The sequence below is a fragment of the Mustela nigripes genome, chromosome 6 (genome assembly GCF_022355385.1).
Source record: "Mustela nigripes isolate SB6536 chromosome 6, MUSNIG.SB6536, whole genome shotgun sequence".
Lineage (NCBI taxonomy): Eukaryota > Metazoa > Chordata > Mammalia > Carnivora > Mustelidae > Mustela > Mustela nigripes.
In genome coordinates this window covers 7170765-7189802 of record NC_081562.1, presented here as the reverse complement: position 1 = coordinate 7189802, position 19038 = coordinate 7170765, and the positions used below count along the sequence as shown (strand labels likewise).

The 19038-nt window shown below is 56.8% G+C and overlaps 1 protein-coding gene across 5 annotated transcripts in view; it reads left to right on the top strand.

Annotated features, from left to right (window-relative positions):
- The window catches only part of ZC3H7B (zinc finger CCCH-type containing 7B), a 58691-nt gene that overhangs the window by 20865 nt on the left and 18788 nt on the right, over positions 1–19038 (top strand). For 4 of the 5 annotated variants that reach the window (XM_059401919.1, XM_059401917.1, XM_059401921.1 and 1 more), the window contains exons 2-10: positions 3209–3267; positions 6052–6085; positions 6226–6423; positions 7364–7522; positions 10566–10646; positions 11486–11542; positions 16701–16743; positions 17263–17456; positions 18012–18333. In XM_059401919.1, the coding sequence (XP_059257902.1) occupies positions 3215–3267; positions 6052–6085; positions 6226–6423; positions 7364–7522; positions 10566–10646; positions 11486–11542; positions 16701–16743; positions 17263–17456; positions 18012–18333 (1141 nt within the window). In that variant the 5' untranslated portion in view covers positions 3209–3214. Of the gene's footprint in view, positions 1–3192; positions 3268–6051; positions 6086–6225; positions 6424–7363; positions 7523–10565; positions 10647–11485; positions 11543–16700; positions 16744–17262; positions 17457–18011; positions 18334–19038 lie in introns of all 5 variants that reach the window. The other variant, XM_059401918.1, reaches the window with a different exon arrangement.

Here is a 19038-nt window from a genome sequence, read left to right as displayed (position 1 = left end):
GTCCTGACCCTGTGGTGCTGGTGGTCTAGGCCTGTAGGGGGTCTGCTTCCCTCTCAAAGGTCCCCTGCCCTTGCGGTGCCACACTGCATGGTGACAGGTGCTCCCTTTTCTCTCCCACCAGGTGAGCCTCCCTTGCAGGGCCTTGAAGGGCCAGGACTGGGTCTCAGCTGTCAGTGGCTCCCCAGGCTCCCAGGGAATCGGAAGAATGAGCATATGATGGTCCCCTCGAAGGGAGGGAGGGGCCGTCGTGGAGGGGCTAGGCTTCCTGGGAGGGAGGGGGTTTCCTTTAGAGGAGGGCAGCACGGGTGGAAGGAACCACAAGGCCAAAAGCCAGGAGTCAGGAAGGCCACCCCAGCCCATTCTGGCTGGAGGCCCAGAGGAGCGTGTGGACGTGAGAGGATGAGCTCTTGTTTCCCAGACGAGGAAGCCGAGGACGAGAGACCAACCAAAAGGTGTGCTTGGCAAGGCCCGGGCAGCCCAGGGCCATCACCGCCTGCCTCCTGCAGGAGAACAGGCTCACGGTTGTGTCCGTCCCGGAAACACATGCAGATTTCCGCAAGAGGGAGGAGCGGGCTTGAATGACACCTGCTGCTGTGGTGGTTGGACTGTCGCTCCGCTCCAGGTGCTCTACCCGTGTTGTCTCTTGAATGCTCACGACGGCATTGCGACAGGAGCTGCTGTCAGCCCCACTTTCCCCATCAGGAGACCAAGGCCCAAAGTCACACAGTCACACAGTCACGCAGCGAGCGTAAGTGTTGTCATTCACACCCAGCTGGGTCTGAGTCCAGAGCTCTGACCTAAGGCTCCGGCGGGGCAAGCAGGTGTCGGTGGCAATGGCCCAGGCCCTGCCCAGTGCGAGCAGCTGGTGTGAAGAGCACTGTTCTGGGAGTCTGAAGACTCGGTGTGGCTTCACCCCTCCCTGGGAAGAGCACATGGGAAGAATGAAATTTGGGGAACTGAGCTCCCCCGATCCCACACTTCTTATCTCTAGAGCCTCATAGCCACCCTTCCTGGCGGGGCTGGTCATCAGACGAGCAGCACAGAGGCGGAGAGTGAGGCCCAGAGCAGTGCAGTGGCTGGCCCTGGCCACAGGACGTCTCCCAGCTCCGAGTGTGGCCAAGGACATGGCGTGTGGTCTGACAGGGCTGTTTGCCTCTCACTGGTTGAGTGATCTTGGGAAAGAAACTTCTCGCTTTGTGTCTCCCTGTCCTCATCTGTAAAATGGGTTAGTGGCCTCTGCTCTTCTCACGAGACAGGATTGTGAGGACATGGTTGAAGAAGATGGAAATAAAGAACAAGGAAGCGGGACATCTGGGTGGCTCAGTCGGTGAAGGGTTTGCCTTTGGGTCATGATGGCGGGGCCCTGGGGTCAAGCCCCACGTCAGGATCCCTGCTAAGCAGGGAGCCTGCTTCTCCCTCTCCACCCTGCTTGTGCTCTATCTGTCTCTATCTCTCAAATAAATAAAATCTTTTTTTTTTAATTTTAAAAGATTTTATTTAATTATTTGACAGAGAGATCACAGTAGACAGAGAGGCAGGCATAGAGAGAGAGAGAGAGGGAAGCAGGCTCCCTGCTGAGCAGAGAGCCTGATGCGGGACTCGATCCCAGCACCCTGAGATCATGACCTGAGCCGAAGGCAGCGGCTTAACCCACTGAGCCACCCAGGCGCCCCAAGTAAAATCTTTTTTAAAAAAATATTTTATTTATTTATTTGACAGACAGAGATCACAAGTAGGCAGAGAGGCAGGCAGAGAGAGAGGGGGAAGCAGCCCCCCCCTGCTGAGGGGAGAGCCCAATGTGGGGCTTGATCCCAGGACCCCGGGATCATGACCTGAGCTAAAGGCAGAGGCTTTAACCCACTGAACCACCCAGGCGCCCCTCAAATAAATAAAATCTTTAAAAAAAAAAAAAAAAGAACAAGGAAGAAAGGAAGTCTGCAAACTTGACATACTTGCTCCCTCCCCAAAGTAGGTGGGTGCTTTTCACACCTTTTCACATCTTGGTGCCCCCCCATGTGTCTGCGCTGCAGCCCTCTGCTGAGGGAGCGCCCCCTTCCCAGCAGAGCCCACGGTCCTCTCTGGGGGACATTTGGTAAGGAAGAGAGCGAGGGCCACACTGCGGGGCAGAGCACAGAAGGGGCCCGTGAGTGGCCTGGACAGAAAGTGCTGGCTTGAGACCAGGCAGCTTCCAGCCTGCTTCCCACTTGGCGGTGGGAGCCCAGGCTCTGGTTCTGACCCACGGGAGGGCCCACATCCCTTCTGGGCTGCCACCAGGTGGGGGACAAGCTGACCTTCAGCGGGCCTTCTAGACTGTACACGGTGCCGTGGAAGCTGCGTGGGGTGTCTAGATCTGGCCAGGAGCTCCTGGCCCCTGGGGGGCTTGCCGTAAAGAAACGTGCCCCCTAGTTGCTCTGCCTGAGCCTCCCTTCTCTTTTAGCAGCTCCCTCTCGAGCAGGCTCTGTGCGCCTGTGCAGTACCATCCACTTGTTCTCAGCCTCGCCGAGCCTCTGTCTCCCTCATCCGGGGCATGGGAAACTCCCTCCATCTTGCCAAAATGGGGCACAGGCTCTGCTCCCTGGTCTGGTGCAGGCCACACCGGCTCCGGACGCGTGTGGGCTGAGGAGAGGGCTTGGTGGTGGTTAAAAGAGGGTGGCCTGGGTTCAAATTCTGCTTCGGGTGCCTGCATGCCAGCTCATTAACTGGGGCTCCCTGAGCTTGTTTCCACCTTGGTAAAATGGAGACAAAATCATACCCGCCTCATGGCATTGTTGAAAGATTCCAAGAGATCTTCTGTTTGGGGTGCTACATTGTAGCTCTAATCATCAGCATCATTTTGTATCTTGTGTATCTCTTCTCCTTGGACTGGGTTTGCTGGTAAAGCAAGGTTTTCTCCTTGACCTTGGGGTAGTTTGATGCAGAATTGCCGCCCACCCCCCCACCCCCCGTGTGTGAGGAAAGGCAGGTGGCCTCCAGGCAGCCCCTGCCCAGCAAAGGCACCGCACAAAACAGTCCAGCGGGGCATGGGCGTGGAGGGCACGAGCTGCGTGGCTGGGTTCACAAGGTGTCTGCAGGCTGTGAGAAGGGCCACGGCCCTTGGGGGCACCTGCGAAGTGGGATGAGTGTGGGAATGAGAGAGCCCACAGCGGGGTAGGGACGGTGACCAGCCCCTGGCCGCTGCTAACTAACGGATAGACTGTTTCTCCCCCAGAGACTGATGGAGAGGCAGAGACGGAAGGCGGACATCGAGAAGGGGCTGCAGTTCATTCAGTGAGTGTGGGGCCGCCGGGCAGGCTGGGCGCGCTGGGTCCTCTGACGGTTTCTTCTCCATAAGCCTTTGCTGCTCAGACTCCCATGTGTGCAGGGAAGTGCTGGGCAGGGGCCAGGGGAGTGTAGATCTGGAATAACACGCCATGTACACACACTCCCTGACTCTGCTTACCCTCTAGTCCTGCTCCGTCCTACCATTTTATTTTATTTTTAAGATTTTATTTATTTCACAGAGAGAGAGATCACAAGTAGGCAGAGAGGCAGACAGAGAGGGGGGGGGAAGCAGGCTCCCCGCTGAGCAGAGAGCCCAATGTGGGGCTCGATCCCAGGACCCTGAGATCATGACCTGAGCTGAAGACAGAGACTTTAACCCACTGAGCCACCCAGGCGCCCCTCCGTCTACCATTTTACCCTCGCCCTCCACATATCCTGGCACAATTCCTGTTAATTCTCCTGCTAGCTTATAACCAATCAACCAATCAACCAATAAACCAGTTTCCACTGATTAAGCACACCTTTGGGGCCCTGTGCTGGGCTCTACACATCCTTCCTCTTCCCAATCCTCCCAACAGCCCAGTGAAGTAGGAGGCCTTATTTCCATTTTGCTGAGGCTCTGAGAGGTTAAGAAACTTGTTTGCGGTCACACAGCTACAAGTGTTAGAATTCTAACCCAGGTCTAGCTGACCCCAAACCCACCTCTCTTTCCATAATTTACCCCTCAGTACCCACAGGCCGTGTTTGGGGTTTGTTTATTGGTTTGTTTTTCCTTTTTTCCCCCCCCCACACAAAGCATTTTTACTAACTTTTTTCTTTTGTTTTTCATAAATAGATCCCCAGAGGCCCATTTATCATGCCATTACTGAAGGGTTAGCTGAAGGGCCCCTCACTTGCTTGGGTCCTTTCCGAAGCCATGGAAGGCTCCCTGAGCAATTCTCTGTTTCTGGTTTTGTGGGATTTTTTTTTTCTTAAGTGGGAATCCCCACAAAACTAGGATTCACCCTTATCTACCCTCATACAAACTCCCCAATTTTGTTCTCTCACAGAGATCCTTAAAACACGACCTGCCTCTTCCCCACAGACTGGGCCCGTTGTCAGGCACACTGTGTCCGCGTGGTCCTGGTGGAGCGCGTGTCGACATTCACACACTGTCCTTGCTCAGGCCGCCGTGAGAGCTGTGCTCCACCTTTCCCTCCTCTCTGGGCCCGCCTCTTCCCCTTGGGGGGGGGGGGCTTTGATGTGGGGGGACCACTCAAAATGTATTCAGATGCCAGTCTGATGAACAAAGTGAACCTTACAAATGCTGTCTTTTAATAATTTAAGTCACTGGTTTCTGTGGAGCTGGGCCTTTGAGTCCCACATCCTGGTTCCCCCACTGGCTGGGGGCTTCCCAAATCTTTGAAGGGAGACCAGCCCCTGCCCTCCAAGAGTCATTGTGCTTGGGGTAGATGGTAGCTCAGTGTTCTTCCCCTTTCCAGGGGGGAGTTCTAGGAAGGTTTAGCAATAGGAACAGCCTCCTGGGAACCCATATGTCGTCTCCTAAGGGATTGCTTTACAAGGTAACACAGTAGGACCTGCTGCTTTTTAATTAATTGCATTTTCACATATAGACTTTGTGCCCTAAGCATTTATTAGGCACCTCTGGGTACAGAGCACTGTAGGACCATAAAGTGGTTTGCACAGGTGGGGAGGCAGTGGCTTGTATGGAGGCTTGAGCACCAGACTCAGGTGACCTTTAGGTCCGGGTGTGCCCCGCTGGACAGGGAGCTAGTTGCTAGAGGGGAGGCCAGGAGGGAGGGTAGTGATGGGGCCTGGCTGGGAGTACAGGGAACGGCAATGGGCCCTGGCCCCCGACCGGTGGAGAGGCGAGTGAGAGGGCAGGATGTGAGCCCCACTGTCACAGTCAGGGACATGCCCTTCCCACACACACAGGGGACATCAGGGGACATCGGCATCTTACCACTTGTCACTCACTGGCTTAGGCTGCTCTTTCTTGCCCAGATGTTGGTGGCAGCTCTGAACAGCAGAAAGAGCCCAGCCCTGCGCTCTGGCCCTGGCTCTGCTGCCACCCTGCTGTGTCACTGTCCCCTCCAAGTGTCTGTTTTCCCCTCTGTGCTGTGAAGGACCAGGAGCCTGCCCTTCATGCTGAGCTATTCAGCCTGACAGGTGTGCCTCCGCTCTCCTGGACTGGCGTTTCCTTCTGCACTGAGCGGGCATGTCGTTGACCCCAGCCGAGGACAGGGCGCCCACAGCCCCGTCTGCTTTGTTGAGGCCGGCGCGAGGGGTCAGACTCCGAGCGCACCTGGCACTGGCCGGGGTCCTGCGAGTTTTGCAGGAAGGGACGGGCGAAGGGCGGAGGCTGCCGAACCAGGGGGACCTGAGGTACACTCTCGGGGCCACCTGGGGCCTGCGTCTGCAGGTTTGGTGTGTCGAGGCATGGTCGCTCTCAGGGAACTGGTTTGTTGGGAGGAGGACAGCCGGCTGGAGCTGGAGCGGGCCCGCTCTTTCTCAGCATCCGCACCTGGGGAAGCCTGGCCGTGGCCCTGGAGCAAACACAAGGCCTTGCTCCGACCCTTCCATCAGAAATGGAAGCCCAACCTGGCGTTGGTTTAGGGAGAAAAGACTGCTGTCCCCTTACCCCAGTCTGCCAGGTGACATCGGAGGTCCGAGCTGGAGAACGCCACCCTGGGCGTCGTCTATGGCCTTTGGCTCGGGCTCCTGGGGCCTCCATGAGTCTGAGGCCCCTGGGCTCACCCGGACTTCGTACCTCTCTCCTTTTCCTGCTAGGTCGACACTACCCCTAAAGCAAGAAGAGTATGAGGTGAGTGTCAGCTTCCAGGCTGGGGGAAGGCAAGGGGGAAGGGCCAGGGTGTCCCAGGTGGGGGTGGGGGCGAGAGAGGCAAGGCACCAGGCCTTCACCCCTGAGCCCCATCTGCACCCTGCCCCCCCCCCCCCCGGCAGGCCTTTCTGCTCAAGCTGGTGCAGAACCTGTTTGCTGAGGGCAATGACCTGTTCCGGGAGAAGGACTATAAGCAGGCCCTGGTGCAGTACATGGAGGGGCTGAACGTGGCCGACTACGCCGCCTCCGACCAGGTGGCCCTACCCCAGGAGCTCCTGTGCAAGCTGCATGTCAACAGGGCCGCCTGCTACTTCACCATGGTGAGCGCGCCGCCCGCCCTCCCTCTCCTCTGCCCCCCGTCCCCGCCCACCGCTTCCCCCAGATGCCCAGCCGCCAGGACAGTACCCCAGTGAGCTTCTGCCGGGCGCGCCCCCCCCCCCCCCCGTCCTCCCCTGTAAGTCTCCCCAGCTGCACCGAACACGTGCCGGCAGAGCCTTCAAAGTGCTCATACAAGAGGCAAAAAAACGGTTTGTAATGTTACTAAGCCCCACCCTGGAGGAAGTAAGTGAGGCTCTCAGGGTGGCCCGGGCCTTGGCAGGAGGAGGCCGGGCAGTCAGGGCTGAGAACCGCTCCCCTCATGGTGGGCTGGGCGGCCTCTTTCTGCAAAGGCCTGGCCTCTCCTGCTCCTCCCTCCTGTCTCCCCTGCCCCCTGAAAGCTCTGGTCTCCACCTCTTCCCTGTCCAGCCTGCTCCCTGACTCAGTCTCTCACCGGATCCTTGGAGAGGCTCTGCTGGGAGCCCTGGAGAGGCCCCCGTAACAGCTCCGCAGGCCGGAGTGGACCGTCCCAGAGAAGCGGGTCTACCAGATGCCTGTTCACACCCTCTCCTGTACTCTGAGCCGCCTTTGTGCTTCCCCTTCCTCTCAGAGGTGCCTTATTATTCTCGGTCTGTGGAGCCCTGAGCCACAGGCAGTTATCGAAGTAGACATGTCCGGAACACCACGCTCAACACTGAACAATTTAAAGGCCCGTCCGCTCCCGTGGCCTGCCCGTGCCCATGGGCGGCCCCTTCAGCTGGACGTACGGATGCTCTTGACCAGAGTATGAAGGCCAGAGCTGTTTCCTGGAGCCCTGGAGCCCCCTGCCCTGACTCCGGTCCTCCAGTGGCCTCCATCTCTGCAGGGAGAGGGGCAGGAGGCCCGGGGGAGGGACGGAGGGAGGGAACAGGCGCCGGCCGCTGAGCTGCCCGCCCCTCTCCACAGGGCCTGTATGAGAAGGCGCTGGAGGACAGCGAGAAAGCGCTGGGCCTAGATGGCGAGAACATCCGGGCCCTGTTCCGCAAGGCCCGTGCCCTCAGCGAGCTGGGGCGCCACAAGGAGGCGTATGAGTGCAGCAGCCGGTGCTCCCTCGCCCGGCCCCACGTGAGTGCCCCAGCCCGGGCTTCTGTGCCTGCTTCCTCCCCTGGGGCAGGGGATGGACCCGAACACTGGGATAGGGACTGTGAGCTCTAGTTGTGTTTTCTCAGGCTGCCAAAAACATGGAAAACACACCGAATGTATTAGCTCACCTAATCCTTGCATCTGCCCTTTGAGGTAGTTAGTATTATTGTCCTTACTTTAAAGATGAGGAGAGAGGCATAGAGAGACAGGAACTTACCGAGATCACAGCTGGGGGTGGCAGAAGCCACCTTGAACCCAGGCGATCTGATTCTAGAAGTTCGCATCTTTTTTGTTGTGGTTGTTGAGATTGTATTTATTTATTTATTTGACAGAGATCACAAGTAGGCAGAAAGGCAGGCAGAGAGAGAGGGAGAAGCAGGCTCTCTGCTGAGCAGAGAGCCCTATGTGGGGCTCGATCCCAGGACCCTGCGATCATGACCTGAGCCAAAGGCAGAAGTTTAACCCACTGAGCCACCCAGGCTCCTCCTAGAAGTTGGCATCTTTTTTTTTTTTTTTTTTTTTTAAAGATTTTATTTATTTATTTGACAGAGAGAAATCACAAGTAGATGGAGAAGCAGGCAGAGAGAGAGAGAGAGAGAGGGAAGCAGGCTCCCTGCTGAGCAGAAAGCCCGATGCGGGACTCGATCCCAGGACCCTGAGATCATGACCTGAGCCGAAGGCAGCGGCTTAACCCACTGAGCCACCCAGGCGCCCAGAAGTTGGCATCTTAACCTCTGTACTATGATGGTACAGGGTTGCAGTAGGGACTAAAAGGGGCACCACACATGCCGGGATCCTGATGTCAGGCTGTTCCTCCATGGGGGAGAGACCGGAAATGGACTCGTAGTGAGCCTCGCTTGGCCTGGCCCCCACACACAGCTGGGGCACGGGTCTCTCCCCCTTTATTCAACCACTTAACAAGTATTTACTAAGCACCCATGAAGTGCCCGGATCTGTGCCCTTTAGGACCCACAGTCCACTGGGAGACATGGAAACAGCCCTGGGGTCTAGGCCTGACTCCACCCCTGAACCCCAGTGTGACCTTGGACGAAACACTTCCGTCCTGCACATTAGCTGCGTGTCTATACAGGGCCCCTCCTGCTTTATCCTGGAAATAATGGGCATGAAAAGGCTCAGTTCTGCCCAGCAGTGATCAGGATCTTGGAGGCCTCCCTCCCTGGAGGAAGGTGGGCTTGAGTGGGGCCAGAAGAAGCAAGAAGGGTCTGGGCGGTCAGAACAGAGGGGAGGCCATGCACATGCACAGTGGCCCAGGATGTTGGTGTCAGAGAGCTGGGTTTAGGATTCTAATCCTGAGTCAGCCATCTACTAGCTGTGTCACCTTGGCCCCACACAGCTTAGTCTCTCTGAGCCTTGGTTTGTACCCACTGTCAAACGGGGGTGACAATACGCCATGCACGATCGGGCTATGAGAATGGAATCCGAAAATCATATAAGGCAGTTGGCTCAATGGCCAGGCACAGTGAGTCCGGGAAACATTCACTCTTCCGATATTTTTTGTTTATTACTCATGCTTCTCCAGTTCAGTTTAAAGTTTTTATTTATTTCTTTGTCAGGGAGAGTTAACGAGCAAGCACAAGCAGGGGGAGTGGCAGGCAGAGGGACAAGCAGATTCCCCACGGAGCAAGGAGCCGATACGGGACTTGATCCCAGGACTCTGGGATCATGACCTGAGCTGAAGGCAGATGTTTAACCCACTGAGCCACCCAGGCGCCCCTCTGATTCAGTTCAGTTTACAATTAAGATCCTTTCTAATGACAGTAGTCCCTGAGCTGTACAGCATTTTCTAGAAGGTCCCCATCCAAGTCTCATGTCTCCTGTGCAGGGGCAGGCGGGGGGGGGGGCATTTACCCTACTGCACGGTGAGGCCGCTGGGGCCCGGCGAGGCCGCTCACTTGCCTGAGGAAAGTTCCCAGATGTGGACTTCTGACTGAATTGGGGGACTCCCCCATTTTCCAGTCTTTGTTGGCAAATGCTGGCTGAGCTCTGCTCCCTGCTGGGTGCTGGGGACCAGAGATGACTACAACTCTGGCCCTGGGCTCAGGAGCTCATCTGGTAGGGAGGTGGACAAAGGCACAGGTTGTGACAATATCCTTGTTGCCTCTTTGGTGCCTGGACCATAGTTACCGTTCCTTTGTTCGTGATTGGCGTCCCCCACCGGGCGGGAGCCTCCATGAGGCCCGGGGTTGTCTTTCCTGTGACAGTGGCATCCCTGACTCCTAGCCCCTGCCTGCCACATAAGGCGCACGCAGTAATACAGCCTCGGAGGGGGAAGGAATGTTGGGTGCTGTTACTGAGCACTAACCGTGGGCCCGCCATGTTCCAGACTTCCCACATTCTCGCTCCTATGGGCCTGGGCACCACCCACATGTCCTCTCTTGCGAAGAGTTCTAAGACATTGCGTGGTGAAAGAAGCCAGTTGTAGAACAATAGGTACAATATGATCTCACTTATGTAAAAAAAAAAAAAAAAAGAAGAAGAAGAAGAAAATCCTCACAAAGCAAAAACCGAGCATCCTTTCTAGGTCTGTAGGGACATATGTAAATTCCCAGAAAAGATCTGTAGGGAAACAGATCAGAGCATGAGGCACGCTCCCTCTGGGGAGGAGCCTGGAGTGGGGTTCGGGATGGGGGTGATCCTGGGGAGCACTTGCTCTCTCTGCAGCATATCAGCCCTCTACAATAACACTACTGCTTCCTGAGTTTTAGAAATAAAAAGATCATCTTAAATTCCAAAATAAAAAATTATTTCTTTCCCCTCCCCACAGTAAAAGGACAAAGGGAAGCCTGAGTTGTGGGTCAGCCCCATCATGTACAAGCTGTGTGACCTGGGTAGCCAGTGACCCCTCCTGGGGTCTCACCCCCTTGTCAGTAACATGGGGTAACAGTGGACATCCCTCCCTGCCCCCGCCCCCCAACCCTACACACATGCCCTGCCGTTGCCCAGGAGGGCTGCACAGGGTCTCCAGAGAGACTAACCCGCTGCACTCTGGGTCTTGTCGCTCCAGGATGAAAGTGTAACTCAGCTTGGTCAGGAGCTGGCTCAGAAGCTTGGGCTTCGAGTTCGGAAAGCATATAAGAGGCCCCAGGTAAGGTGGGCTCTGGGCACTGAGGGTGGGCGAGGGTGGAGATGGGGAGGTCTGAAGGGGAGAACCAGCACCTTTGGGCAGAAGTGGGCGAGGGCGGCCAGGGCCGGCCCAGAACAGAGGGGATTGATAACAGGTGATCTTCTCTCTCTGTTGGCTGAAAGCCCTGGACCGGCGTCCAGAACCGTTTGGGAAAGGAAAGAACAGCCAAAGCGTGCAGTTTGCCTTACACGCCAGCTGCTAAGACCTGTTCCCTCCCTTGCTCTGGCTGATTTAAACACCCAGAGATGGCCTGAGTTGACACTGGTGTCCTTCGGCCTTGTGTTCTCGAATAACCTCTCTAGGGTGCGTCCTGGAGACATGGGCATCCGTGTGGCTCTTTGAGATCCACGTTTATTCAGTTGGCACCTCTTTTATGTCAGAAGCTGCATGGGGGAGAGGGAATGGCTCTAGAGTCATTTGTGACCTTGAACAACTTAGTTCTCTCTCCCCTGGGTTTTCTGCATCTGGAACATCAGGATCCTTATGCCTGCCTCGGGGGGGGTTCGTGGGAGGATCACAAGGAAAGAATGTTTGAGGTGGTGCCTGCCACACAGTAGGAGCACTTATGTGGATGTCCTCTGCCCTGGTCCCAGTTACAGGAAGAAAATGCCCGAATCTGATCCCGAGACAGGGCAGGTAACTTCGGGCCGGCCTAGGGGCAGGGAGCCTTAGGGTAGGACCCTGTAGGGGCCTACAGAACCCCAGCAGCCCGTGTTGGGGCCCCTCTGCTCCCGCGGCTGATGGGACCCAGAGCATCTTTCCAGAGTCTTCATCTCTCCCCACTTCTCTAATCTCTGCAGGAACTGGAAACATTTTCTCTGCTCAGTAATGGCACTGCGGCTGGCGTGGCAGATCAGGTAGGATGAGGAGCAGGAGCCCCAGCCCCCTCCCTGCCTCCAGTGCCAACCTGTCACGAGAGCTTCGGATTCACTCTCTGGGGGCATAACGACCCCAGCAGTGGGTCCAGGGCCATCACACTGAAGGGCTGGGCTCCAGCTGTCCTAGTCTAGAACAGTCTGTGAGCCAGACACCAGCCCTGGGGAGCGGGGGTGACTGACCACCTTGACCTGGGCCAGACTCGCGGATAGCTCTAGGGATTCAGAGCACACCTCCTAAGAGGGGCCTCCTGGGACCACAGGGCCAAAGTGTGGGGACAGGCTGTGACAGCTGTTGGCGGGCGGGTGGCCGAGTCGCAGTGACCTTTCGGCCTCCTCACCCTTCCTGCGGCCGTTGCTTTCCGCCCCAGTGGCCTTTCTGCATCTCAGCCTCTAGGTCTCTAATGTCCTCCCCCTGCCTACTTTCTCTGCCTTTCCGTTTCCAGGACCCAGCTACAGCACGCACCCGCACTGAGGCCCCTCCTGGTACCCCCGCCCACGTGGCTGCTGGGGAGATGCACAGAAATTGGGGGCAGAGCTCAGACCTGGGGTCCCATGGGGATGAGCCCAGCCTGCAGGGCTGTGAGAGCTGTTCTTGAGCAGAACCTTTCCCTCTGAGCCTCGGATTCCGAACCTGTGAAATGAGGGTGTTCTGTCCCTCGGCTGGAACAAGGGAGCAGATCCTATGTAGTGTGGCACCGCGGGAGCCACGAGGAGCAGTCAGCATTTTCCTAGCTTTTGGATGTCCCCACTCCCAGGGCCAAGACGCTGGTGCAGACCTGGCTTATCTGGGGGGCGGGGCAGGACCCGACACACACACACACACACACACACACACACACACACACTGGACACGCCCATTGCTCACCGCGCATGCTCAGGTGGACTTTGAGGCTTTCTGGAAGACAAGGGACAGGCCCTTGGAACACTGATGGAGGCTGGGGTCCTGCCTCTTTGTTGTACGTAAGGGGAGACTGAGGTACAGAGCAAGAAGGGGACTTGGCAAACATCGCACAGCGAGGCAGCTGCGGGCCTGTCTGCCTTCCGGGTGTTACGAGGCTTTCATTCCTTCACTCAGCAAACTCCCAGGGAACCCTTTCTTGGCCCTGGGCTGGGTGCTGGGGCATAGCTGAGTCAGGCAGGCACATCCTTGAACTTGGGAACTTCTGGGTGCCCATGGAGGCAGATATGGCTCTGTCTGTGTAGCACTGCTCATGGATTGTAACCAGAAATTTGGGGGCCTGGCATATGTTGGATGCTGAAAAACAAACACAAACAAAAAACACATTTGGTCTAACCAAATGCCATGGACTGGGCGGCTTATAAACAACAGAAATTCATTTCTCACAGTTCTGGAGATTGGGAAGTCCAAGGTCAAGTTGCTAGCAAATTCAGTATCTGGCGAGGACCCGCATCCTGGTTCACAGATGGTACCTTCTAGCTATAACCTCACATTGAGGAAGCGGTGAGGGAGCTCCCTGGGGTCTCTTTTGTAAGGACACTAATCCCATTCAAGGGTGCTTTACCCTCATGACCTAATCACCTCCCAAAGGCCCCACTCTTAATACTCTCCCCTTAGGGGGTAGGATTTCAACATATGAATTTGATGTATGTTGAACATCTGGAAAATATTCAGACCATAGCAGTGAATGAGTGACTGAAGAATTGTAAATAATTTCACAATGCCTTAAAAGGGTACTACTTACCCCTATTACAAAGAAGAAACCAAGGCTCAACGAGTTAGATGATTTGTGTGAGTCCACTGAGCCTAGGGCTAGACATAGTAAGCAAAACATTCATGGTTCCTGCCTTCAAAGCACTCAAGTCGGGACGACTGGGTGGCTCAGTTGGTTAAGCAGCTGCCTTCGGCTCAGGTCATGATCCCAGCGTCCTGGGATCGAGTCCCACATCGGGCTCCTTGCCCTCCGCAGGGAGCCTGCTTCTCCCTCTGACTCTGCCTTCCACTCTATCTGCCTATGCTCGCTCTCGCTCACTCTCTCTCTGACAAATAAATAAAATCTTTAAAAAAAAAAAAAAAGCACTCAAGTCCAGGGTAAATGGATACTAGTGTGATAATTTCTGGTTACAAACCATCACAAGAGCTGTAAAGGCAAAGCGTGGGTAGCCACGGGCCACTGGAATAGCCTGATTTAGATTGGGCATCAGTGATCTTTCAAATGAGACCTAAAGGTTGAGGAGTAGGCAGGGGCGCAGTGTGCTGGTGAAGCTGCATTTCAGACAGGGGAGGGATACAAAGGGAGGTGCAAAGGCCCTGAGGCTAGGAGGAGCTAAGAGAGTAGGAGGGACCAAGTGGAAGGGAGGCAAGGCCCTAGTGGGGCTAGAACAGTAGATAGAAGCCAGACCACCTTGCCCCTGGGGAAGAGCTGAGTCTTCACCACAGGAGTGTTGGGAAGGCATTGGAGGGGAAGAGTATTGATTCTGTTCATTAATTCAGAAGAGATTTTTTTTTTTTTTAAAGATTTTATTTATTTACTTGAGAGAGAGACAGTGAGAGAGAGCATGAACGAGGAGAAGGTCAGAGAGAGAAGCAGACTCCCCATGGAGCTGGGAGTCTGATGCGGGACTCGATCCCGGGACTCCAGGATCATGACCTGAGCCGAAGGCAGTCGTCCAACCAACTGAGCCACCCAGGCGTCCCTCAGAAGAGATTTATTGATGGCTCCTATGTGCCCAGCATAGAGTTGATCGAGGCACTGGATAGGCAACAGAGGGAGAAATAGCCAAGGAGCCCCACCTTCATAGAACTTACAGCGCAACTGGAGGAGACAATAAACAAAAAGTGATCAGTGCCGTGGAGATGGTTGGCTGGGGAATAATGGGGCAGTTGGGAGGGGTTGCAGTTTTAAACAGTGAGCAAGGAAGGCCTCAATGAGAAGGAGACACTGGGGCAAAGACCTGCAGATGAGGGATGTGCCTTGAGGAGGTCTGGGGGAGGAGGCAGGAGGAATGGTGAGTGCAAAGGCCCTGAGGCAGGCATGTGCCTGGTGTGTGGGACAATAGCCAGGAGGCCATGGTAGCTAGAGGCTGGGATGCAGGGCTCCTCTTTCCTCTCACCAGAGGTGATAGGGAGACAGGAAGTCATTTCAGGATGATCTTATTCAGAGTTCCTAGCTATCAAGGGGTCCTGCCTTATTCCTGGAGCTGAAGAAATGGGGGCTCCCTTTTGTTTTCTGCTGATAGTGTTTTAACAGCGCCTTATAGGATTGTGCTGGGGTGACCCTGGTTGGGTATGTGATGGGATGTTCCTGCTTCTTTCCCTTCCCACAGCAACTGCCCTGGTTAAAGCCGCATGACACTAGGGCTAGCCTCCTCTTCCTGTACCCTCAAGATGAACTCTGACAGACCAGCCTCTAGGTCTCTCCCTAGTATAGGGACCCTCCGTGGCTATTAATAAAAGTGTCTGTTTAAAAGTAATCAACTCCGGATCCTCTTGCCTGGCATTCAGGCTCCCCAGCAGTCGAGTTCCGACATCTCTCTCCGGCCTCACCTCCTACTCACGCACCACGCAGTGTGTGTGTGTGCATTTCTGCCGGGCTGTGCGACAGGCTCCTCGGAGAGCAGGACAGTAGGATCCTCCGTCCTGTGCCTCCGCTTGGCACCCCTTTGGAGGCAGACAGGTCAGGTCTCTGCAAACTGGTGGCATAACCTAAAAGAAATGATTTGTCTTGGAGCTTTGGGTTCCTCTCTATGAAACAGAGATGATTGTGCTCAGTTCCCGGGGTGCTTGTGTAGACGACCTGAAGGCAGTCAGGGGAGCCAGCAGCCGGTTACCTGCTATGTGGGTATCCATAGCAGGGAAAGGCAGGGACAGGTGAGCCTAGCAAGATAGTCTAGAGCTGGGTGGTGGGCAGGGCCCCGGGGAGCCCTAGACACCCTGGGCAGGGAGATGCACGGCTTTCCCTAGCATCATTCATCTGGCCTCTCCTTCCGGCCTCACATGAGAGCAGCAGCTCTGACCCGGCATGGCAGCAAACACACCGGAGACACTGAACTGCTCATCTTTGCCAAGCCAGGGCCAGGCTCCAGGGTGTGAGGAGTGTTCTGTGCGGGTGGGGGTCGGGAGTGGACAGGGCTGGGTCTGGGGTCGGGGCCGACTCCTGAGTCCCAAGTCAGACAAGCCCCTCTCTGACCCGAGTGGCAGCTTCCCCGGGCTCCTGGACTGACATCTCCTTGCACTTGGGGGGTTGGGGGAGGACAACACTGCAGGGCGCCTGGACCAAGGGTTGAGCTCACTGGGCAGTGAGGCGCTGGCCTGGCCTGATAGGAGGCAGGACCCCGCATCCTGCTGCTGTCAGCACCGCTGCGGGTCCATGGGACAGGATGGCGATCAGGGAGATTCCAGTCCTCCTTCTGCCCTCGGAGGGCACGCAGAGGACATGAGGTCACCTGGGGGCCAGCCAGGGAAGGAGGACTGCAGCGGGACTGTGCAGGACTCAGAGAAGAGGAGGATGTGCCAGGATTGAGGAATGACTCAGGCCACAGCCAGAGGGGGACACGAGGCAGGGGAGATGCAGCACGCGGGTCCATCCAGGCCAACATCTTGACAGGCAGAAAGCACTTCCTAAGTTCTATGCAAATGTCAAGTGATTTCAAACTCCTAACAGTTCTAGAAGGTGGATGACTGTACCATCCTTAATCTGCGGGTAGGGGAGCAGGCCCAGGGAGGGTTTGGAACTTGGCTAGGCCCCAGAGCAAGCTGCAGCCCAGCTTTCCCTCCAATAGCAGGTGCACGGGGGGCAGTGGGATCCTACCTGGATTCCTTCAGCCTGGGGCCATGATTGGGGCAGGGGACACTGGTGATTCCGGGTTTGGCACTTTTGTCTTTGAGCTGCAGGCTATCCATGCAGGGCACAGCTGGGTAAAAACCAACCACCATCCCCAGGGTATGGACCCTATCCTGTGATGGGCAAGGAAACTGAGGCTCAGAGGTTATAGCTCTTTCCTCTCAGGGTACCCCTCTAAGCAAAGGGACAAGCCTTGAGGCTTGTCTAACCCCGCTCCCCCTGCCTCCTGGCTCCTGGGTTTCATTCCAGCAACAGCTACAGGGTGGGGGAGGGGCAGGCACCGTGGCCTTCCAGGCTCATGTGTGCCTGACCTTCTGTGTCCTTTCTCTCCACAGGGAACTTCCAATGGATTGGGCTCCATAGATGACATCGAAACAGGTAGTGTCCCTGATCTGAGGGCACAGGGCAGGGACGGGTCCTCAGGGAGGGCTCAGCCCTCAGCTGAGGGCTCCCTGCCCTAGCGACCCCCTGAAGCATGAAAGGAAATAGCGGGTCTAGGAAACCACACTCCCTCTCAGGGAGGAGAGGGTGGGGGGGTGCCCCAGGCCAGCCCCTCCCCCAACTGGGAGTCGCCTTCTCTTCCTCACTGGCTTCCAGGAAGAGTGATAAGTGTCCCTTAGAGAAGGCGTCGCTTCTCCCCAGGTAGGATAGTCAGGCCCTGAGCCAGGTCCTTTCGAGAGAGAACACAGAATCGAAGGACCCTGTCCTGGTCTGTGGTGGCCTTCCTTCTGGTGACTGAGCCTCTGGCCCCCGAGTCAGGCCAGCGCAGGCAGGGCTCCTGACTGGAGCTCGGAAAGGAGGGAAGGTGCTGTGTGAGGACCCTAGGGCCCCAGGGCACCTCCCCCCACCGCCAAGCAGGAGCCCCCATGGCTACTGGTCCCCCCCTCCCATCCACAGACTGCTACGTGGACCTGCGAGGCTCCCCGGCCCCCCTCCCCTCTACCCCCACGATGCCCCTGTTCCCTCATGTTCTGGACCTGCTGGCCCCCCTGGACAGCAGCAGCAGGGCCCTCCCTGGCACTGAGAGCCTGGACGACTTTTCCGACGGGGATGTCTTTGGGCCGGAGCTGGACACCCTCCTGGACTCACTGGTGAGCCGAGTCGCCGCCCTTCTGCTCCCCGGAGCCCCTCCCCCAGCCCGGACCCCAGCATATTCATCCTCCTGCCCCACAAGGGGGGGGGGGGGGGGTCCCATCTCCATGTCACAGTTGGAGAAACTCTGAGGCCTGAGAAGGGAAAGGGACCTGCTTGTAATATAAACATGAAGCTCTATAGAATGCACAACCATGGGGCGCCTGGGGGGCTCAGATGGTTAAGTGTCTGCCCTCAGCTCAGGTCATGATCTCCAGGTCCTGGGATCGAGCCCCGCATCAGGCTCCCAGCTCAGCGGGGAGCTTGCTTTTCCCTCTTCCTCTGCCTCTCTCCCTGCTTGTGCTCTCTCTCTCAAGTGAATAAATAAAATCTTAAAAAAAAAAAGACTGCACAACCAGAGGGACCGTGAATATCCCTGGCTCCACTCGTGGGATGGGTGGGGGCTGAGGCACAGAGGGTTGGCTTGCCTACTTGGGGCCTGGGGAGCCTGCCTCTGCCCAGGCCTGGGTGGTCAAGTTCTCCTCCAACCCCTCCTTTTGTTCCTCACCTCACAGTCCTTGGTCCAGGGTGGCCTGCCTGGCAGCGGTGTGCCCAGCGAGTTGCCGCAGCTGATACCTGTGTTCCCCGGTGGGACCCCACTGCTGCCCCCTGTAGTGGGCGGCTCCATCCCCGTCTCCAGCCCCCTGCCCCCGGCCTCCTTTGGCCTCGTCATGGACCCCTCCAAGAAGCTGGCTGCCTCTGTGCTGGATGCCCTTGACCCCCCAGGCTCGGCACTGGACTCCCTCGACCTGCTGCCGTACTCAGATACGCGTTTGGATGCCCTTGACAGCTTTGGCTCAACCTGTGGTGCCCTGGACAAGCCCAACTCCTTTGTGGGTAAGGCCTGGGTGGGCACGGGCACCCCCACCCCCTTGGCAGTTTTCAAAGTACCACGGCATCTCCAATCTCTGGTGGGGGCGGAGCTGGGATCACCACTCAGTTCAGCCGAGGTCCAAGCCCTCTGTCGCCATCATGGTTCAGGGCCACCGCCTCTGAGTTGCCTTGTCTCCTGCAGTGTTCAGCCCAGTGTGGGGCTGAGGCCAGAGGGGCTGGGTGTCTTGTTCAAGACCAGACTGTGGAGCTGGGCTAGGCCAGGACTCTGAACTTGCAGTATAGTGCTCTCTGGCCAGCCTTCTGGGGCCCTGGGGTCACCGGGTTGGTAGGATCTCACAGGGATGATCCTGAGGCTAGGGGAAGGGCTGCCAGGCCACAAGCTCCTTCAGCACCACTCTGAGCGGGGTGCCAGGGGCCCAGAGAGGAAGCAGAGCTGTCAGGGCCCTCACAGGACCTGGCCCAGGCCACTCATGGCTCAGGGGGACTCAGGAGGCCACAGGAGCCAAAGGGAGACTTCCTGAAGTCACTGATGGCTAAGGGAGATCTTAAAGGAGAAAGTCCTTGCTATCCGGGGGAGCAGGTGACACAGGCTTGCATGACCGAGGGACTGGCCGATGAGGAGGGTCGTCAGCAAGAGGGGAGGGTGGGTTGGGAGCCTTGAAGAGCTGAAGCTGGTGTCAGAGGACCTTTGAGCCACACTGAGAGCTT